This window comes from Crocuta crocuta, unplaced genomic scaffold (assembly GCF_008692635.1).
Source record: "Crocuta crocuta isolate KB4526 unplaced genomic scaffold, BGI_CrCroc_1.0 scaffold382, whole genome shotgun sequence".
Taxonomy (NCBI): domain Eukaryota; kingdom Metazoa; phylum Chordata; class Mammalia; order Carnivora; family Hyaenidae; genus Crocuta; species Crocuta crocuta.
The window spans coordinates 3,164,084-3,187,614 of NW_027531873.1; the positions used below are offsets into that span (position 1 = coordinate 3,164,084).

Here is a 23,531-nt window from a genome sequence, read left to right on the forward strand (position 1 = left end):
TAGCCACATTTCAAGTGCTCAACAGACACATGTAGCTAGCGGCTACTGGATGCTAGCACTGCTTATTCTAACAATTTTATGTGGACTATTTCATTTAATCCTCTCTGAAGCACATACAGGGGAAATTAACTTGTCCTGTTACCACAGTTAGTGCCAGAATCAGGATTCCAAATCAACCTGCATGACTCAGATCTCCTGCTCCAAACCATGTTTTCCCACCTCAAATTTAAAAAAACAAAAATTTTTTTTCAATATTACTGAAACTTTCAATTAACCAAATTAATACCTTACTACCTGCTTTGATAACATGTATTCATTTTAGGGAAACCTAAATTTCCGATCACATCCGAAAAAACTGTTCCCTCTGCCCACACCCACATGATTAAAATCTGCAAGCAAAGACTTACCAGTAATATGAGTTTTTGATACTTTTGTTTTAGGTCTGACATACTTGCAGATGGGTCTGCCCCCAGAATGCTGTACCAATCCTTCTTTGGTATCTGCTCAAATGCCATCATCCATTGAACAGGAAGTGGGCCTTCTCCGATAGGCTTAATAAAAACATTGTTGACGATTCATTACAGTTTGCAGGATTGAAGAAATGCGCAAATACTTTTCTAAGATCTTTAATATTTACTTGAAAAAATCATGATTACAGTACAATCCTGATGAAGTATGTATTTTCATTTCAAAACGCCCCAAAAATCTCATGTATTAAGTATACAGACAAGTATGGAAAGTGTTACAGGTTTCGATATACCCTTATATCTTAAATCAGTGAATATGTAATAGCATTAATAAAAAAGAATCCGAAAATGAACTCGACCGATGATGACCTCTAAGAAGGTATTTGCGCTAGTCTCAAGGTAAAAGCGGCACACAAGAAGTCCTCACTAAAGACACTAGAGAAATTTAATAAATGTTGACAAATTTTAAAAATGTTGAAAGCAAAACAAAACTGTAAGGAATTAAAATGAATTTGGGAGCATTCCCTCAGCGTTTCCATTTCATAGCGTTCACATTTCTTCCAGATTAACTCAAAAGAATAATATGCGAAAGAGCCAGTCAGCACCGGCGGCAGGTAGACGGCAAGGGTCCCTCGGTTTCTGGCGCTCGCAAAGAACTGAGACCGCTCACCGGAGGATACTTCAGCCCTCTGTACTACAGACCTCGCTTGCAGCCCCAGAGATCAGGCATCTTCGCACAGCTGTTAACTTCAAGAGATGGAGGTGGGGAGCCCCTCAAAATTGAGACTTGGGAATCCACTGTAGTCAGGGCGGCTGTACCACCCCGCCTTAGGCAGATATCCTATGCTGCCTTTACTCAGGATCAAACTTACCGAACTTCCTAAGAGTCCTCAGCACCCACTCCTTCCCTGCAGTCAGCCAAAACCCGGAACCGGCTTCTCCTTCCGCCGGAAGTCATTGCTCTGACGTGACTACGTTTCTAGTCGAGCTCTTTTGGCCGAGACACCAAACGCCAGGGGCGCTCCGCCCTCCTGGACGCGGTCGCTATGGTAACCAGCCTCTGCTTTCTGAGGAGTTTACCAACAGTAAGTGCCGGGTTGTGAAAAGAGGTGTCTTCCGCCTCTTTCTAACTCCCTCTGGTCCCAGCTCTGCGACTGTGGCGTCTCTCCTCTCCCTCAGGAGTACCGCCATCCCCGGGCTTCCCCCGTCTTCCCCAAAGCTTCCTCCGCTTACCCTACCCAGCGCTGCTCCCAATCCTTTTGTGGTTGTTGATGGTTCTTTGGCGGGGGAGGGGGGGGAAGGGGAAATGTGGAGTAGGGGGTTGTGAAGGATGAGATCTCATTCCTCCCGGGTCGCTACACTTCCCTTAGAATATTCTCAGTTGAAAATTAAGAGAAAACCTATGCCAGTTGAAGTTTTTCTTTTCAGTTTTAATTGGAAAAGATTTTTTTTTCTTTTTTATTTGAGAGAGCGCGCGCAAGGGAGAAGAGGGAGAGGGGCCGAGAGAGAGACAGAGACACCGACACACAGACACACACACACATACACACACAGAGCGAGAGAGCGAGAGCGAGAGAATCTCAAGCAGGCTCCACGGTCAGTCCCAGCCAGTGGAGGGGTTGGGACGGCAAATGCATCCCAGGACTAAGCCAAAATCAAGAGTCCCGACTCTCAACGAAGTCAGCCACCCAGGCCCCACCCTGGAAAAGATCTTCAACCCAATTGTTTCTTGTAGGTCTTAGCAACTGGTAACTTTCAAAAGTAGTCCCTTCACATTTACTTCCTCAGTTCACTTTCATTTCAACCCAGTGAGACTAGTAAGGCAGGTGTTAATATTCCCATTTTGTAGATGAGGAAACAAACCAAGCGTCAAGGCCAAAGAGCTAATTGTATAGCAGCAGAACAGGATGCTCAGTAAGTATATTACTAGGGAAGCCATGCTATCTTTCCCATTTACAAAAAAAGCAGAATGAACCATTCCACTTTGAGGCAGTTGTTGGGTATTCCAAAAAGCCATTGTTAGGGGGTTTTTTGTTAGTTTTATTTTTTTTCCTTCTTCATTCTGCTTTTCCTTTTGTTCCTCCCGTTTATTATCTCCATACAACAGACCTTAACTTTGACCTCTCTTCCTTGCATTGTACCCAGAGGTGAAACTGCATCTTGTGTTTTGGCAACATGATTTAAATTTCAGTTGGAGATGTTAAGTAGGTTCTCTTGTTACTGCTTAAATTTTCTTGTTGTTACTGCTTTAAATTTTACTGTTTTCCTTCTATTTTATCTTCTACCAAATCTCAGTTTGAGAAGCATTCAAGATAAACCTAAGTACAGTAAGTAAAATATTTTAATATGGTCAAATTATTTAATGATGGTATAAAGAATAACTGAATGACACAAGAAAGTTGGAAAATCCAGAGCGAAAAGTATAGATTGGGTTCTCCATCGGATTTTGTCATGTTTAAGTTAGAGACAGAACATTATGCTAAGTCAGAGGATTTGATTTTAGTCCTGATTCCAACATATCTGCTGTGTGGCTCTAGAAATACCTTACATGACAGAATTGTGTTTTTCTGAATACCTTCCTTGACACACCATTGAACTTTTAGCCCTCAAACACCCCTTTTCTACTGCTTAGTCCTTCCTTATATAGATAGTTATGCTCAGATTCTACAGTTTTTACAGCAAGAGCATATAACTTTGATTTATGATTCCTTAGGATATTGTGCTTTCTCTTTTATTCCCTTTTTTTAACCAAATTCTGAAAAGTCTGATCACAGTACCTCCATTTTCTCAATTTACTCTTTTATATTTGTGTGTGTGTGCTGCGTGTGTGCATGTGTTTGTATATATGTATGTATGTACTTATTTAGGTTTTAGATAGTACGAGATATACATTTTTCCCCTGGCAATTCCCTAGTCTTCTGTCATTTCATCTTGACATACTTTAGCTCATATCACTAAAGCATACTTTAGTTTGCAACTTTTTCATCTCCATAATGTCATTATTCCACTGAAATGTTTAATAAGTAATTGATGGGATCCAATATCTAGTCTCTATTTACATTTCCTTAGTTGTCTCAGAAATTACTTTTATGGTTAGTTTGCTTGAATCATGATCCAAACAAAGTCTACACATTGCTTTTGACTGTTCTGTCTCTTAAATATCCTAGGTATAGCAGTCCCACTTCACTGCAGTCTTGGTATTTTTTTTTTCTTTTCCTGCCATTGGCTTATTGAAAATCCAGATTAGTTGTTTTACAATCTGAATTTATTATTCCAGATTAGTTGTTTTACAATCTGAATTTATTATTCCAGAATAGACCTCTTAAAACACTTTTTGCATGAATCCCTGCTCATTTTTCTTCAGTTTTCATTTTTTACAGCATTATTGCCCAATAGAAATATGATGTAAGCCACAGATGCAAACCACATATATGATTTTAAATTTCCTAGTAGCCACATTAGGAAAGTAAAAAGAGGTGAAATTAATTTCAATAATATATTATATTTAACCTAATATATGTGGCGTATGATTGTTTCAAATATAATCAATGTAGAAATTATTAATTGTATTTTACATTGTTTTTTCATACTAAGTTTTCAAAAGCTGCTGTGTATTTTACCTGTAGTGCTCATTCACAGTTTGGACTTGCCACATCTCAGGTGCTCAATAGCTACATGAAACTAGTAACTGCTGTATTGAACAAGCCAGGTCTAGAGGATAAAGTCTTGGGGTGGGTGCCTGACTGGCTCAATTGATAGAGCATGTGACTCTTGATCTCAGGGTCATGAGTTCAAGCCCCATGTTGGTATAAAGTTTACTGTAAAAAATAAGTAAATCAATAAAATGGAAAATAAAGTGCTAACTCCTTAACCTGGTATTTACTTACCACTACAATATGATCCTTAGTTTTCTAGCCTCATCACCTATTAACCTCCTACATGAAACATTTAAACGGTGGGATCTTTTCTTGGTGCTTTATCCATAATTTTGTTCAGGCGGTTCTCCTTGCTTATACCATCTTTGCTCTTTGCTTCCACCTATCAATTGTATCCCCCCTTGAAGACCCATCTCTTCCATCGAGACTTTAGAAATGAGTTCGTCTTCTCTACTTTCATAGCAAGTGCTGTGTATACTCCTCATTTGCACTCATCCTATCTCACAGAGTACTATTATACACTTTGGATGTATGTTCTGATTCCCTAATTCCATAAGATCTGAAGGGCAGGGACACCTCTCAAAGAAACTAAGCACCAGCTATCTTGCCATATGTCTGAAGTTGATGTGTAACTATAATAGTTTTGTTTCTCACTATCTTAAGAAGGTAATTTATCCACTTTTTTTTAAGTAGGTTCCCCATCCAATGTGGGGCTCTAACTCATGACCCTGAGATCTAGGAGTCACATGTTCTACCGACTAAGCCAGCCAGGTGCCCCAGTAATTTATCCATTTTATGTAAAACTAACATAGCAGAAATATAAAGTATGTTAGGATAATGGTTAAGAGCATGAAGTCTGGTGTCAGACTGCATAGGTTTGAGTCCAGGCTTTGTCTCTTACTGGTTATATGAACATTTTAAGTTAATTAATCTCTGTGCCTTGGTTTCTTTCTGTATAAAATAGGGTTAATAAGAGTATCTCCCTCTATGTCTGTTGTGAGGATTCCGTGAGAAAATAGTGCCTGAGGGTAGTAAGTACACAGGAAAGATTAGCTTTTGTTGTTGTTATTATTATTAATAGTGAAACATTTGTTGAGTTTTGGATTTTAGAATTTAAAAATTAATAGCTGTATTTTAGGAATTTCCAAACAGAGCAGGTGAAAACTGCAAACTATTGAGTTGAAAAAATGATACCAGAACCAAATGTTTGTTGAACTATAGTTTGTGAATAAATTAAAAGCATGGGGAAACCTCTTAATACCTGTGTCATCAGCATCTACACAAGCAAGGTAGACATATATTAAATATTTCATTTCAAGATGATTGATTAAGTACTATATCAAGAATTAAATGTAGATATAGGTGTAGATGTAAGTATAGTTATATAGATATAGATATAGGTTTAAGACCCTTGGTTGTAGTGATGGTAAAAAATCACATTCTTACTCAATTCATCACTTTAGTCCGTATCTGCCCATTAACTAATATCTATCACACATTTATAAATTCTTAATTTGATATCCTATTAGTAAATTGTGCTTCTCATTGATGGATAATATTTGCAATATATACAGTGTATTTCTGCTATTTTTATCCTAGGATTATATTTACTTGGTTCTTTCTACTGGTTTCATCGCCAACTCCTCTTTAATTTTCTTGGTCTTATTTATCTCTGAGTTTTTAGGATTTTCATATTAGTGAACTAAGCTGTATTTATTTTTAAGTACCACAAACTATTATGGTTATGTACTGAAATTAGACAATTGCCCGATAGCAACTTAAAATCTACTGGGAAGATAGGAAAACCATCAAGAATTAGCTAGTGATGAGATAAGCACACACACATATATGCACATATATACATACACATAGTACATATAGAGTCTTCATTCACTTATTCATTCAATCAACAAACCACTTATCAAGTGTCTACTGTGTGTCACACACTTTGTTACAAGAGACACAAGACAGTTGGCTGTAGCCCTTATAAAAGCTTAGAGTTTATCTGGGTAAACAGACAACTGAAATAACTGAGGAAGTACTATGCCAGAGGAAATATGGGTGCTGTGACAGTTACTAACTTATAGTTAATGTGAATAGAATAAGGCAGATTACTTGAATGATTGAAATCCTTGACTCAATGAGGTTCATCCAAGAAGATACATGGAAGTATTAAGCTCCAAATATTTAAGTATTAAGTTTTAGTGGAAGGGAGAGATGAATGGTTAGAATTATAGAAACTTCTTTTTTTTTCCCTTTTTTTTTGGCATGTTATCATAATGCTTTTAGACAGTATTGAGAATCAGCCCTATTGAACAATTCTACCTCATCTTTCAGAAATGGTTTTTCATTTTTGTATTTTTTCCCCTCACTGGTTGTCTTCACTTGATTTATTCTCTCTTTTGTCTTTTCAGCAATAATCATCAGTGAACATTCATTGAGTTGGAGCCAGGCAATACACTAAGCTGGAAAGACAAAGAGGTAAATACTTTAGCTGGCACCACACCTGTTGCTGTGTTTTTCTTGTTTCTTTAACTTCATTTGTGTCAGTGTTCTTTCAACCTTATTCGAGACCTTTTGGAGGTCTTTATCTTACCTGGAATTCTTGTTCCTGTCTTACTACCTCTTTACATCTGATGTTTTAATCTTTCCATGAATGTATTAAAGATACCTTCTGTAATCCATCTTCTGTTTCTCTTTAGTAATCATAATAAATACCAACTTATTCCCCCCATTCACTTCTTTATGCATTTCTCTTTGTTCTTATGACCACTCTGGCTTTTCTTTGAGCTTTCCAGTTACCTTGTAATTTGAAACCTTGTGATGACCTCTTCCAACCATGTGGTGATATGCATTATATCCTTTTTTTAATTCATTCTTTTTTCTCCATTTTAGTTTTTAAAACTGATTTTTTAAAGTTTATTTTATCTTTGTTGTGTAATTGACTCACAGAAGAAAGGTTAATCTGAATGATCAAGGGGTGTTAATTTGTGGGTTAAAATGTGTTAAACAGTTGATATGAAGTCTGTTTAAGTCAATTAGAGAGTATAATAAAGATGTTTCCACAGTGTTATGGAATCTTTTGAAGTTAGCTTGGAATTAACTCCTATATTCAACCATGGCACCTGGCTGAACATGCCACTGCATTTAAATTTGTATATATTCCAATAGATACGAATAGATCTACAAGTTTGTCTTATTGCAAAGATTCTTATGTTTTGTTGTAGGAAATAAATTCATTATTTAATTCATCATTAGCATAATGAAAAGCATGAGTACTTTCATATTTTTTTCAAAAATAAAATGCAACTGACCATAGCCAATGAAACATTACTAGGTTTTTTGTTTATATACCTTTTTGTTTTTAAAACTAGATTAATGTCATTACTAGAGATTTTTTGATACTAAGTTTCTCATATATAAAGACAGCAATGATAAAGACATATAAAATTTGGTGTGGTCCTTCAATGATTTGTTTCCCCTTCGAAATTATTTGATGTAGTATTATGAAACATTTCAGCATTGGTTAATATCTTTAAAATTTCAAATTAATTAATGTTATGCAGAGTTTAATAATACTATGGTTGGTTGGGGCTCAGTCTGGAGAGCATATGACTTTTGATTTTGGGGTTGTGAGTTTGAGTTTCACACTGGGTTTAGAGATTACTTAAACATACAATTTTAAAAAAGAATAATTTTATGGTCAGTTTTAAGAGTAGAATATATTTTTTGTATAATGATAGTGTTAAGATGAATGACACATTTCAAATTCAACAGTTCAAAGTCTGTAGAGGTATGAGGGTAAAAATCAAATTTTAAAATATATTCTTTGCTTAGCATTGGGGTTACTATAGTACATTTTTTTACATGTGTCAGTTTACTGGTAATAAACACATTTAGCATTTCAGCTTCTTCTTGCAACCTTTCAGCTTAATTATTTAAAGACTGATGAAAAACAAATCTTATATGCTAAAGGGACTCCTGTAATGATGGATTAGATGCCAAAATAATGAAGCCACATGGCTTAAAAAATATACTTTAGATGTTTTCTGATGAAAACAGATGAATGTTTTCAGATGAATTTCCACAAAATACCATATTTTTAAAATATTTTAAGCAATTCATAGTATTACTTGTTAATCTACTGTAGAAGCACCATGAGTATAGTCTTTTGTAGTTCATTAGCAATTTCTTTAATGAGTTTTTTTGTGAGATAGATAAAGTAACAGACAAATGACAGATTGTTTGCCTTTAATGATTTCCCTGTTTCAAGCCCATTACAAAGCAATTAGAAATCTGACAGCATTTTCACTCTGCATTACTGATCATCTAAAGTGATGAGGAATGAGAGGTGATGAATATTAATTGTATATTTTCATATGATTATCATAAATTATTACCTTGTCTCATGTGCTGCAGGTGAAGCAGGAGCATTAGAGAAAGACAGTCAGATATATTAATTTGAAAGACTATATGATTTTTGTCTTTGTAGTATAAATCCTGATCTGCAGTGTTAATCTCTATGAATATTAACTTAATTTTTGTTTTTATTTATATTTGGGGTGACTTAAATCACTTTTCTTATTTTTGTATAAGAAAAGGAAAAATTATTTCATAGCACAATGTACACATATTATTTAAATTAAGCATTTAAAGCATCTAATTTAGAAAATGAGATAGTAGGGGCACCTGGCTAGCTCAGTCAGTGAAAAATGCAACTCTTATCTCAGCTTATCTCAGCGTTGTGAGTTTGATCTCCATGCTGGGTATAGAGATTATTTAAAAATACAGTCTTTTAAAAAATGAGATAGTGAATTTTGTTAATACATATAGACAATATTCAGATATATCTATACATATTCAATATATATATTCTAAGTATATTCAAGATATACTTAGAAATAGATCTTATGTTAATTTTAGTTTAAAGTCAGATAATACTGCAAAAGAAGTAAGATAAGAAAGTGTAACCAGATGTAAAAGAAGATTTTTCTGTAACTAGTCTTTCGGTCCCAGTCCATGGCATATGCTGTTTCCCTGTGTCTTGCTTCAGTTAGATGAGGCTAATCCTATCATCAGGATTCAAGTGCTGCTGTTACTTGGTTCCCAGCCTTGGACTTTTGGAGCGAAGATTGGTCCAGATACTAGATAATAATCTTTAATACAGGGAGAATTGGCAAGCTTACAGCATTTGAAATGATTAGAAACATATTTGGATTAATTTGACCAAAATAATTTATATTTTGATATCTCTCTAATCATAGGTATTGATTGATAGTCAATACATACATAATGAATGAAGTTGAATTTCATTGCACTAATGAGACTGTATCTTGCTTCAGTCCTATCTTTTTTACCTTTTTGCTGCGGTTTGCTCTATAGCATACCATCCCTTAGAGAGGCATGCCATCCTGGATCCATCTTTATTTAAGAAGATCATAATTATAATATGATTCAAAATCAATAAAAATGAATTTTTATTGTTTCTTAGAAATCATTCTTATTTTGTATTTCATTATATGTGTATTTATATAATATATATAATATGTGTATATACATATACATTTTTTCCCATTTTTCTATATATCAAGTAAAAATGCCGCCTTCACAAATGAACTTTTTGTGTTCTGGAAAGGTGAGGAGAGCCATCTGAAATTCATTACATACTTACTCAGTGAAAATTCAGATATAATAATGATAAAAGCAATTTATCAGTAAAAAAAAAAAAAAAAAAAGGTTGGGATCCTTACATTTAATAGCTCAGTTTAATAGTATTTTTACTGGCTAAGCTTTCCAAATGTTATTCTTTATGTCTGATGACGTCCCAGTTTATTTTTTCTACAGTGGTCTCCATCATGTATAAAGCAGGTCCAACTAACACACTTCACAGAATCAGAATGGTGATTCCCAGTGCCCTCACTCCTTTCTGCTGATATTCCTCATCTTAGTGTTTAGTCTAGATTTTAAGTTGATTCTTTCTGTAGCCAAAACAATTCCTCTTTTCCTCTCTTTCTACTTCTTTTTTTCCGTCTCTTTCGACTTCTAACATACCATCAACCAACATAGCTACATGACTTTTAGCCAACTCCCCACTTCTAATAGGTTTAGAAATCTTACACATTTTTCCTATAACAGAGAACAGCCCCTCATACCTGAGTTCATAGGAATCTGAGCTGTCCAACTGTGGCACTTTTAGCAAATCAATAGCTGAGGAAACATACTGCTAAATTGTAAATTATAATATTGCATCTTCTCTGATAACAGGGAGTCTCTGGAACACATTCTACCTTGTCTAAAATTTCTTAGTGCAGGATGCAGAACTTAATACAAAACTGAGCACTAATGTTTATAATTAACAAGCACTTTTACACATTATATATTTCCTCAGTTGATCTATATAACAATTCTATAAGGTAGGTAAGGCAGATACTGTTGTCCTACACATTAGGAAATAAGATTAAGGAGGGACCAAAGCAAAATTCAAACTCAAGTTAGCTGACTACACATCTTTTGCATTTTCTGTCACACTGACTTAGCTTCTATATGTGATATCTCTTCTACTAAATGGCTAAAACTTTACAGATAGAAGAACTTGAGAGTTCCCCTCTGCTATCATTCCTCCTTATTTATGTATTATTCCTCCTCATTCATTCATTTCTTTTTAGACAGAAGATATGAACCCAGGAAAGTTTAGGATTTTACCCCAGGTCTGGCCCAAAACTAAGATCAGAACTGCAGAATTTCTAAAAAATAAAAGTAAAAATAAAAAAGGATGGGAATGCCTGGGTGTCTCATTCCATTAAATGTCTGATTCTTGATCTTGGCTCAAGTCTTGATCTCATGGTCGTTAGCTCAAGCCTCTCATTGGGCTTCCATGCTGGGCGTGAACTTAAAACACAAAGCAAAAACAAAAACAAAAAAAACTCCAGAATGTCTTGGCTTAGTTCCAGAGGCCTTTCCATTCCAGTTCACTGCCTTCATGTGTCCTTTATCTTTTCTATAATTATTTTTTCTATAATTTCTTTATTAAAATAAATAAATTATTGATTATAGTCTTGGCTTGGTAAATATAAATATTCCTCCGTTCTTAGTAATTTTTTGTTATAAAATAAAGTCCGTTTTATTTGGCCAAATTTTTTCATAACGTAGAAACATTCTAGAATGTTGTAAGATGAGAGTAGAAGAGAAGGATTTGACTGCCTCTTCTTGGAAGAGTGGAAGGGAGGAAGGTTTGGTTGCCCCCAATTTCCTTCTTGCTTACCCTGCACAGATAATGTTCAAGGGACACTCTCCTCTCTAGCTGGAGAGCATCTCTGATTGCTTGTTTACATGGTATTTAGGCTTAGAAAAATAGTTAAGATCAAACAGACAATTCAAGGACCAAAGTTTTGTTCTTCCTAAGATTTATTTCCCAGAAGTTGGGAAAACAGGGCTGTTAATTACATAATGAGGAACAACAACTGTCCTGGTCCAATAGGCAGCGCAGTTCAACATAGCAGTTAGCTCTTGTCTGATTCTGTAACACAGGCCAAATTTTTTACTTCCTTTTTAAGCTGGCACCTCTTTCCACCATAGCTATGCGTCTGACCCTCTGTGTACTTAGCTTGGTGGTCATATGCCACAGAGACGTCTCTCCTTGAAATTGGGTTCATTTCTTGACTCCACACCCTTGATCTTCTTTACATATCTCCCTTTTCTAGCCAAATAACAAGCTAGTCGTCACTATTTGTTTTGAGTGTTTTTATGAGCACTTCTATTTAATTTTGTTTTAATGTTTATTTTTGAGAGAGAGTGTGTGTGCATGAGCAGAAGGACAGAGAAAGGGAGGCACAGAATCTGAAGCAGGCTCCAGGCTCTGGGCTGTCAACACAAAGCCCAGCGTGGCACTTGAATTCTAGCTTCAAGATCTTAACCTGAGCAGAAATTGGATACTTAACAGACTGAACCACCTAAGTGCCCCTGCACTTCTATTTAAATACCATTCCATTACTTACCACTTTCTCTAGTCTCAGTCAGTCCTTTTAATTTCATTCACCAAGCCAGCTCCCTTCTTTCCTTCTGAAAATTTCTACCTAAAATGGATTTATATCTTATCCCAGTGCAGCATCACTTAGTTGAAGCAACAAGCCATTTAAGATCCTTAAGGAAAAGAAAGGTCAACAAGTTGGAAAGAAAACTAAGGAAATAAACTTTTAAATTTTGAAACATCTCAGGGATCTAATGTGATGGAGCTAAACATAAAGGAGGTCAAGATTCCTGACTAGTCATCAATAAAGATAGTTTTGAAGCAGATCCTTAAGAGAGAGGAAATGTGTCAATAGCCACTGGTTTTGCAATGAAGTCAGTTTTTACATTCTTTTTTTCTTAACCATTTTTGCTTATCCTGGATTGGAGAATAGAATGAAAAGGCTTACAACCCTGAAATAGACTATACTACTCACTTCTTACCTGATAATATGACCTGTCATTCTATCAGATGCAAAGATACTAAGTTCATTTGGCATACTTGGCTTTTGAGATACTCTGTTGGTTGTCTTCCAGTATTTCATGCCCTTCTAGTGTTACTAATTGATTGTTTAATTTATTACATGTTTCCAGGTAAAACTAAGCTAATTACCAAAATCATTCTCCCCTTGTTTTAAAGATTGATATGTGTTCCTCCTTTCCAGTCTCTAGGGATATTTTTCCATCACTTTAAAATGGTAAAAGCAGAGGGACATAGTTGAAAAGCTTGGGAAGAAAGAAGAATGACAAGATGATGGGTTTTGTTGTTGTTGTTGTTGTTGTTGTTGTTGTATTCCTTTTGCAGGAGTCACATCATCTGTATAACCTATTCTATTCCAATAGTCACAAATATTTGACTAATGTCTTAATTCATTTTTTTGACTTCTTAAAGTTTAAATTTACTGTCTCCCCTAGGGAAAAAAATTGATTTCTCTTCAATAAGAGTAAATAGGATCATGTGTATGCTTGATAAGGATGTTCCTCTTTCAGGCTAGTTCAGTCCATTCTTAGCCATTATGGTGCATGGCTTCTCCATCAAGGAGTTAGCACAAGGTAAGCTGTGGAGCACTGCTTTGTCATCTCTTATTTGGCTCTCTGCCTAGATGGCCATCTTTTAAAATTCTGAATTCTCACTCTAGGAGAATGTTACATAATAGTTGTTATAGAAACAAATTGGAAGTCCAAATTAATGTAATTGGTTTTGAAGGATTTGTTTCCCTGTAATGGTTGAGCAGTTTTCCTGTTCTATTTTGGTTTGCTTGACCCACTACCTTTCAATAAGATTTCAAACTTAACATCATGTCTTATAACACTGCCCCTCTCCAGCCCTATGAAATGTATGGTAAATCCTCTTAAGCTTTAAGTGTAAAATTCAGAACACTTTATCAATATACTTTCTGTGAGTTCTAGGGTACCTATACAGAGGAAGATTATATTTTAACAAATGGAGAGGAGAAAGAAGAAACTTCTGCAAAATAAAAGGGAATTTCATGCTTGCGAGGAAAAGGAGTTTGTGCAATTTTTTTTTTTACCTAAAGGACTGACCACTAAAGTAATAGAAATTCAAAGGAGTTTTTTTCCTGTTTTCATTTTAGAAAATTGACATAAAAACCTTAAGATTTCCCATATAGTGTTTGAAACTTTTTTGAGCCTGCTTTATTGCTACATGATAACCTTTTATATCTAGAGCATTATGTTTCTCTCTCTAAAAAGGAAGGTAAAGCAAGGGTTGAATAATCTTTTACCTATAAAATATGCGTATTTATGAAAAAAAGTGTATACATTTGAAAACTGGAATGTATTTTTATGCACCTATTTATTTGTTACTATGGCAACTACCACACTGCCTAGTATTTATGTTGTCTAAGATCAGAACACCTTTTCAAAAAAAATAAATATGCTAGAACCATGTACTATATTTATTTTGAAGCTTAGAAAAATATTTATTCTAATGCATATTTTTGAAGAAAAATATCAATAAATAATGTAAACTTCAACCTAGTTTAAATGGTACCTTTTCTGGCGTATGTTTTTAAAATCAAAATAATTACATTTATTTTCCTTGTTACAAAGATCAGAATAAAAATAGAAATAAGAATTCTTAAAATTTATGAGTGAATCTTAAAAGGTGGGCTCTTTATTTTTCTTATTTTTATGACTTAATATTTTGATTCATAAATATTTCTGAAAATATTAAACAAGAACACTTAGATAAAATATTTATACTAGCTACATAAATCATAAAATATAAATAGCTTGCATTTCTGATTGCAGATGGTTCTTTGGTATCTATGAATAAAAGATTTATATTTTGCATGTGAAATGAAAGGCCTGGTTGTTATTATTTTTCTTAGTTTATTTAAATTATTTTCTGACATGTGTGATACATAAATATAATTTCTTAATGTTAAACATGAGAATGGAAGTTATGAAGCATAAAATCAGACATGTTTCATGTCACGTATTACCTGTTAAGAAAAACTGCAATTTAACATTTAAGTACAACAGAATAGTGAGCATATTGTCTCTGATACTTGTAAACAGGATGGATCTGCAGTTTCACAGTTTATGTTGACAGTATCTTTGTGGGAAATGTAATTATCAAATGAATTATAACATGTCCTAGTATTAAGATTATTAATAGTAATTTTAATTGCCTTTTTCAAGATAATTGGATATGTTCTAATAAGTATATGGGAAAGGAGGTATTGGGCTAATTAGATATTTTGAACTCAGTTATCTTTAAAATATCTGGAAGTTTAATATATATTCTGTATTTTAGAAATTTCTTCTCTTAATTGAATGGTTTCTAAGTAGAATTAAAACAATTTATAGTCCATAAAAATATCTCTTATTTTCCTTTAATATTCCTCCTTGAGTATTAATAGGATGAAGAATTTAAATTATAGGTTTAAAAATTAAATGTTTACTACTGGTTAGAAAATTATTCTAAAATTTGTCAGGTTAAGAAGTATGAATGAGTGCTATTAGATGGGTTTTCATATACTATTTTTGGTACCAGTGTACCCATTGGTACATTTGTGAAAACATATCCAATTTGGAAATGAATATACACAGCCTTAAAATTGTTCATACTCTGAACTGGGAATATAACTTCTAAAACTTCTTAGGGAACTTTTCTATGGTATGGTCAAAGGAGCATGTAAGAACCACAGCTCTATTTATAGTAAGACGCATTTAGAGCAATTAGCTAGCATATTAAAAAAATAATAAAGGGACTCCTGGGTGGCTTATTGGGTTAAGAGTCTGACTCTTGATTTCAGTTCAGGTCATGATCTCACGGTTTGTGAGATTAAAATTTTTTTTAAATAATACAAAATATGTCTCAACACATATTTAATAACATAAGAATATTCTCATTCAGTGAACACAACTCTATAGAAACTATATATATAATATGGTCACACTTTTGTTTAAAGAAAAGGCTTTATCTGTAAAATCATAGATGAACATCTAAAAACAAATATTAAAAAATTATAGTGATGGTTAACTCCAAGGGTAGGAGATTATAAGAGACTTTATTTTTTTGAGCTTTTAAATCTCAGTATGGGAGATAACTCCAATTATCATCATACAAATTGTTCTTAATGGATTAGGTTAATTAAAATTGTGTTAATGAAACTTCAACTAGTGGAGAAAAATGTTGTCTTGTTCAACATTGAATTAGTTGTCTATTTTTTTAATTTTATTTAAATCCAAGTTAACATAGTGTAATTAATGAGTTCAGGAGTAGAGTTTAGTGATCTATCACTTATATATAACACTCAGTGCTCATCCCAACAAGTGCCCTCCTTAATGCACATCACCCATTTAGCCCATCCCCATACCCCAAAGGCCTCCAGCAACCCTGAGTTTGTTCTCTATATTTAAGAGTTTGTTCTCTTATGGTTTGCCTCCCTCTCTGTTTTTATCTTATTTTTCCTCCCTTTCCCTATATTCATCTGTTGGATTTCTCAAATTCTACATATGAGTGAAATCATATGATACTTGTCTTTCTCTCACTTATTTCACTTAGCATTAATGCCATCTAGTTCCATCCATGTTGTTGAAAATGGCAAAATTTCATTCTTTTGATTGCTGAATAATATTCCATTATATATATATATATACATATATATATAGCATCTTTTTTTATCCATTTATTGTCTGTTTTTTTTTAATGTTTATTTATTTATTGTGAGAGAGAGTGAGCAAGCAGGGGTGGGGAGGGGGAGAGGGAGAGAAAGAATCCCAAACAGGCTCCATGCTGCCAGCACAGAGCCTGACATGGCGCTCAAACTCATGAACCATGAGATCATAACCTGAGTGGAATTCAAGAATTGGAAGCTTAAACTACTGAGCCACCCCGTCACCCCACCCCCCATTTGTTGTCTATTTTAAAGTCTGGGAATAGTTCATACTTAAATATTTGATGGATTGAGTAATGATGAGATTAGGAATTAACAAAGTGGTTTTAGGGAAAACACATTTGGAGGACCACAAAGATGCCTTCTTTATATTTAAGTAAACTTGATTTTTTTTATAATAACAATGGGTGACAGGATAAAGAAGTGATAAGAATATGCAAGAACTGCTCTGCTAACCATAGTTCTGGTAGCACAGAATAAGGCAAAAAGTTGGATGGCTGGGCTTATCATAGTATGTTTAGTTTATATAGTTGTATAATTATTGCTATTAGAACAAAACATTCCAATAGGAAAAATAACTTATTTGAGAGTCTGGAACTCAGGTCCTTAACCTTCCCAATTTTTTTCCAATTGAAATATTCTGTTTATAACATAAATTTTGGTAACATAGATTTCCACTGGAATACAACTATTAAATTATTAAATTAGAAAACAGACCCTTCTACAGTAAGCTATATTTCTGTTGCTGAAAAATTCATTAAAAAATAATTAGTCTGGGTGATTAATACATATTTTATATGTTTATACATACAAAAAAGGTAAATTTCACAAAGAAATCAAGTGTTTTCCTTCACTGAATTGAATGGTCAGCCTTCTGGGACAAACTCTGTGAGAGATGAGCCTTTACAAAATGGCTCTCTATATCTGAAAGATAGCCTACCACATGTCTCCTAATAAGGTCATTATCTTGGACAATATTTTAATATACTTGAGGGTGCAACTACAAGGTGTAATGGCTTTTGCTATGTTGTGGAGACATTGGTTCAACACTCGGGGGAAGTTAATGGTAATTAAATCAGTGAGGCCAAATCAGGTGACAAAAAATATGGTATTCCATTACTGAAATGGTACAGTAGTCCTCAATGGACAGATATACATTCTGACTAGATGAAATATGGCCAAGAGCTCTACCTAATTTCCAAATATCCATTGCTTGAGACTGGTCTTTGGAGGTTAACTTTGATTCTTATCCTGTTAAATATGTACAATCTACCTGTGCTGGAATCTAGAGAACAATGACCTGAATCCTTTTTTAAAATTAAAGCTTTTTAAGATTCATAGCCAGATTGAAGAAAAAGTATAAGATTTCCCATAAAACCCCTACCTTCACACATACACAGTCACTCCCATTATCAATATGCCCCACCAGAGTGGTATATTTGTTACAATTGATAAACCTACATTGACTCATTGTAATCACCTGGAGTCCATAGTTTACATAGGGCTAACTCTTGGTATTGTGACTTCTATGGGTTTGGACAAATGTTTCCATCATAATGGTATCATATGTGGTATTTTCACTACCATAATAATCATCTAAGTTCTCTCTATTCATTCCTACCTCCTCAAGCCCCTAACAACCACTGATCTTTTTAATGTCTTCACAGTTACGCCTTTTCCAGAATGTCATGTAGTTAGAATCATATAGTACATAGCCTTTTCAGATTGACTTCTTTCACTTAATAGTATGCATTTAAGATCCCTCCATATCTTTTCCTGCTGTAATAGCTCATTTCTTTTTAGTATTGAACAACATTTCATCATTTGTTTATTTACCCATTGAATTCAGAACATCTTGGTTGCTTTCAAGTTTTAGCAAGGATGAATAAAGCTGCTATAAACATCCATCTGCAAATTTTTGTGTAGACATAAATTTTCAAATCCTTTGATAAATGCCAAGATTCATGATTGCTGAATCATGTGGTAAAAGTATGTTTAGTTTCATAAGAAACCACCAAACTGTCTTTCAAAGTGACTGTACCATTTTGCATTCTCACCAGCAAAGAATGAGAGTTCATGTTCCTTCACGTTCTTGTCAGCACTAGGCATTGTCACTGTTGTGGATTTTGGTCATTCTAGTAAGTATGTTAGTGGTACCTGTGTTAATGTAGTTTGCATTTCCCTGATGACATATGATGGGGAGCATCTTTTCATATGCTTATTCGTCATTTGTATATCTTATTTGGTCTGGTGTCAAAGACTCTCCCACCCCTTTTTTAAGAGAAAAGAAAAAGAAAAACAATTTAGGGGTGCCTGGGTGACTCAGTCAGTTAAGCTTCTGACTTTGGCTCAGGTCATGATCTTAGAGTTTGTGGGTTTGAGCCCCACATCAGGCTCTGTGCTGACAGCTAGCTCAGAGCCTGGAGCCTGCTTCAGATTCTGTGTCTCCCTCTCTCTCTGACCCTTCCCTGCTCTCTCTCTCTCTCAGAAATAAATAAAACATTAAAAATTAACAAAAAAAGAAAGAAAGAAAGAAAATTTTACCTTGAGAGAGACAGAGAGCAACCAAGGGAGTGGTAGACAGAGAGGGAGAGAGAGAATCCAAAGCAAGCTCTACACTGTCAGCACAGAGCCTGATGCAGGGCTCAAATTCATGAAATATGAGATCATAATCTGAGCCAAAGTTTAATCAAGCCACCTAGGCAAGCAAGTCTTTGGTCCCTTTTTGATCAGGTTGTTTGCTTTCTTACTACTGAGTTTTCAGAGTTCTTTGTATATTTGTCCTTTATCAGATGTACCATTGCAAATATTTTCTCCTAGTTTGTGGTTTGTCTTCCCATTCTCCTGATACTGTCTTCCACATAGCAGAAGTTATTATTTTAAGATTATATTTTTAATTAATCTCTGCACTCAATATGAGGCTTGAACTCACAACCCCAAGATCTAGAGTCACATTCTATACTGACTGCACCAGCCAGGCACCCTAGAAGTTTTTAATTTTAATATAGTAGTCTATCCTATTATTTCTTTCATGGATCATGCCTTTGGTGTTATAGCTGAAAAGTCACTGACGTACCAAAGTCGTGTGCATTTTCTCTTCAATTTCTAGCAGTTTTATAGTTTTGTTTTGTACGGTTAGTTCTTTGATTTATTTTGAGCTAATTCTTATGAAGGATACGAATTGTGTTTGGATTTGTTTTTTGTTTTTTTTTTTTGCATGTGCATGCCCAGTTTCTCTGGGACTGTTTGTTGAAAAAATTATCTTTATGATTTGTATTGACTTTGCTCCTTTGTCAGGATAAGTTGACTATGTGGGTCTGTTTCTGGACTTTTTTGGTTTTTCTCATATACATCTTATATATAATTTATTAGACTTATACTTCAATATTTCATTTTTGAGGGCTAATATAAATGGTAATGTTTTTTTAAATTCAAGTAGAATTAATATACATTTAGATAAGTTGCAGGTGTACATTATAATGACTTAACAATTGCATGTATTTCTCAGTGTTCATCAAGTTAAGTGTACTCTTAATCCCCTTTGTTTATTTCACCCATACCCTCACCTACTTCACTCTGGCAATCACTAGTTTGTTCTCTGTATTTAAGAATCTGGTTTTTTGTTTGTCTATTTTCTTCTATGTTCATTTGTTTTGTTTTGCTTTGTTTAAAGTAATCTCTGGGCCCAGTATGGAGCTTGAACTCATGACTCTGAGATCAAGAGTCACATGCCCCACTGATTGAGCCAGCCAGGCATCCCGCTTTGTTTCTTAAATTCCATAAATGAGTGAAATCATAGGTATTCTTTGTTCTCTGACTGATTTATTTCACTTAGCATTATATCCTCTAAGTTCATCCATGTTATTCCAAATGGCAAGATTTCATTCATTTTTATGGTTGAGTAGTATTCCATTATATATGTGCATATATGCCACTTCTTTATCCATTCATCTGTGAATGGATACTTGGGTTACTTCCATATATTGACTATTATAAATAATGTCGTAATGAACATATGGCTCCATTTTTTTTTGAATTAGTGTTTTTGTTTTCTTTGGGTAAATACCCTATAGTGGAATTACTAGATCATATGGTAATTCTATTTTTAATTTTTTGAGTAACCTCCCTACTGATTTCCATAGTGCCTGTACCAGTATATTCCTACCAACAGTGCCCAAAGTTTCATTTTTCTTTATATACTTGTTATTTCTTGTGTTTTTATTTTAACCATTCTGGTAAATGGGAATATGTTTTAAATTTCAAATTCTACTAGTTTGCAATTGACTTTGTATTTTAATTTTGTATCCTGCAGTCTTGCTATAATTGCATCTGAAGCCTTTTAAGATGAGGGCAATTCCATACTTCTTATCTTCTTGTATCTTTCTTCCACATGCATGTTTTCTTTTGTTCCTTGTATCTCACACCCACTAGAAGGCACCATATAATATAAGTTTGAATATTCCATTCTGCTATACAAGATAAGAAAGCAAATGGGATAATAACACTCATAAGAAATGTTAAGCACAGAGAATAAATTTAAGCTAATAGTTTATGAGATATAGGTGAAATTCATAGACTGTATATAGATATGAGGAAGTTGTGTGAGAAAAAAAAGCATAATTCAGTAGATGTACTACATACATATTAACCAAGTTAGTAATCTATGAAACATACCATATAAATAGAAGAAATGGCATGTATGATGGAATGGACAAGTTTTATTTATGCAATAGAAAGGCAGAAAGACCAAGTCATGATCTTGCCACTTTAGGGCTAATAGCGATATCATCTGTAAATTGGCTACCTATTCATAACATTCAGTCTGGTCCCATTTTTGCCAACAGTGCTATGCCCAAAAAATGCAAATAAAACCTATATATCTTCACTAAGTTAACTGGCAAACTACAGCTTTGGACAAGTTTACCTGCTTCTCTGTTATCTAGCATTAGCAAGTATGTGCCATTTAATAACTTGTACCTTCTGTCTGGGCCACTAACTCAAATCTCAACTTTGGTCCTCACAGCATACCATCATGGGGAAGATACCATCAATAGGCAGAGATATCTGAACATGTGAATATCATGTAACCCAGGATTCAGATAGTGTGATTCTTCCACTCACTCCCATCCTAAGCATGTTAAACTTTATTGCTTGCTTTCCCCTTTATTAGCATTGTGTGTTTTAAATTTGTGTGTGTCTGTGTCTGTGTGTATGTGTGTGTGTGTGAATAGAGTATTTTAATTTGGTCTCGGAGCCCTCTGGGTTAGCTTGCTCTGTAATGTCTGTCCTCCATGGCTACCATTACATGAAGGTAATTTTCCAATTGACAGTACTCTTTTCACTTTGAACTTCTGTAATCCTTCCTCACAATCTGAATTTTGAGCTAATGCTTTGAATCATCACTATCTGGTTTAGAGACCTAGAATGAGCTGTAAAAAGAGTGCAAATTTATGGTGATTCTGTGGCAGTTTTAAGTACTTGGTCTACAATGACAGCACTATGAGATCCTCTCACCTCTGGAACGAGCCCTTCCTAGGCAAACCCAGGAAGACTGAGCCAATACCAGTTTATTTGAGGAGAGAAGTAGGAGGGTATCTGTGTCAATTCTGTCCCATCTACATTCTCTCCTTACTCAAAGCTGAGGTCAGAGCTACTTATTGACTAGAACAGTGGACTTCAAATAGTTTTGCTCATGTACTGCCTAATAGAATTTTGAGAAACATAGAGTATCTTGCACATTTTTAAGTTGACATTATTGTGTCTCATTATAAGCTTAAATAGTTGGAAAAGATGTAATTTCAGGCATATAAGAATGTTGAAATTTTAAAGTAAAACTGTTAAGGGACACCTGGGAGGCTCAGTCAGCTATGTGTCTGACTTTGGCTCAGGTCATGATCTCACCATTTTCATGAGTTCAAGTCACACACAGGGCTCTCTGCTGACAGCTCCGGACCTGGAGCCTACGTCAGATTCTGTGTGTCCCTCTTTCTGTGCCCCTCCCCCACTCACTCTCTGTCTCTTTGTCTCAAAAATAAATAAAAACATTAAAAAATTAAAGTAAAACAGTTACATAATCCTTTTAAAGTTTTCTTTAATGTTTTATTTATTCTTGAGAGAGAGACAGAGCACGAACAGGGGAAGGGGCACAGTGAGAAAGGGACACATAATCGGAAACAGGCTCCAGGCTCTGAGCTGTCAGCACAGAGCCTGATGAGGAGCTCAAACTCAGAAGCCATGGGATCATGACTTGAGCCAAAGTCAGGACCTTTACTGACTGAGCCACCCAGGTGCCCCCATAAGTCTTTTTTTTTTTTTTAATGTTTAGTTATTTCTGAGAGAGAGAGAGAGAGAGAAAGAAAGAGAGAACGTGAGCAGAGGAGGGTCAGAGAGAGAGGGAGACACAGAATCTGAAGCAGGCTCCAGGCTCTGAGCTGGCAGCACAGGGCCCGACGTGGGGCTCAAACCCACAAATCATGAGATCATGACCTGAGCCGAAGTTGGACACTTAGCCGATTGGGCCACCCAGGCACCCCCTCCCCCATAAGTCTTTTAAACATATTTAATAAAATATAAATTCCATATGAATTTTAAAAAACATTTTGTTATGAACATTTTCAAACACACAGTAAAAAATAGTAAACCCTCATATATTCTTTACTGAAGTTAAGCAATCATCAGTTTTCTTCTATTTGTATTTATATTCCTTTCTACTTTTAGGAGTGTTTTAAAACAAATCTCAATCATAGTTTACTTAAAAATACTTTGATTTGTATTTCTAACAGATAACATTTATTTCTATTACCATTTATTTATACCCAGTAATTTCCTTAGTTTCCTTGATGCTCAATTGGTGTCAAATGTCAACAATTGGCTCAAAAATTTATGTCTTAATGAAGTTGGTTTGTTTGAATCAGGATCTAAACGAGGTTTATGCATTGTGTTTGGTTGATATAATTCTTTTTTTAATTTAAAAATCAGTTTTTAATGTTTATATTAGAGATTGAGAGAGAGAGAAAGAGAGAGTGCATGTGCAGGGGACAGGCAGAGACAGACAGAATCCAAGGTAGGCTCCAGCCTCTGTGTCAGCACAGAGCCCAGTGTGGGGCTTGAAGGCCATGAGATCATGACCTAAGCTGAAGTCAGATGCTTAACCAACTGAGCCACCTGGATGCCCCTGGTTGATATAATTCTTAAGTCTCTTTTTACTTATAACATTTCTCCATATTTCTTTTCTATGTCATGTCATTTAACATGTT

General features: G+C 34.7%; 2 protein-coding genes across 4 annotated transcripts in view; one reads left to right on the forward strand and one right to left on the reverse strand.

Annotated features, from left to right (window-relative positions):
• DNAJC24 (DnaJ heat shock protein family (Hsp40) member C24) overlaps positions 1–1,409 on the reverse strand; it is a 55,705-nt gene extending 54,296 nt beyond the window's left edge. Inside the window, exons 1-2 of the mRNA XM_077772824.1 lie at positions 1,340–1,409; positions 408–551 (exon numbers count right to left, since the gene is read on the reverse strand). Of these exons, the coding sequence (XP_077628950.1) occupies positions 408–518 (111 nt within the window). The 5' untranslated portion in view covers positions 519–551; positions 1,340–1,409. The remainder of the gene's footprint in view (positions 1–407; positions 552–1,339) is intronic.
• A 62-nt stretch (positions 1,410–1,471) lies between these two features.
• The window catches only part of LOC144238939 (doublecortin domain-containing protein 1-like), a 103,272-nt gene continuing 81,212 nt past the window's right edge, over positions 1,472–23,531 (forward strand). The window contains exons 1-2 of one of the 3 annotated variants that reach the window (XM_077772884.1): positions 1,489–1,552; positions 6,538–6,604. Coding sequence is in view for 1 of the 3 variants with exons in the window: in XM_077772883.1 (XP_077629009.1) it covers positions 1,514–1,552 (39 nt within the window). In the remaining 2 variants the exon portion in view is untranslated. Of the gene's footprint in view, positions 1,553–6,537; positions 6,605–11,308; positions 11,353–23,531 lie in introns of those variants that run through there. The other 2 variants (XM_077772883.1, XM_077772885.1) reach the window with 2 other exon arrangements.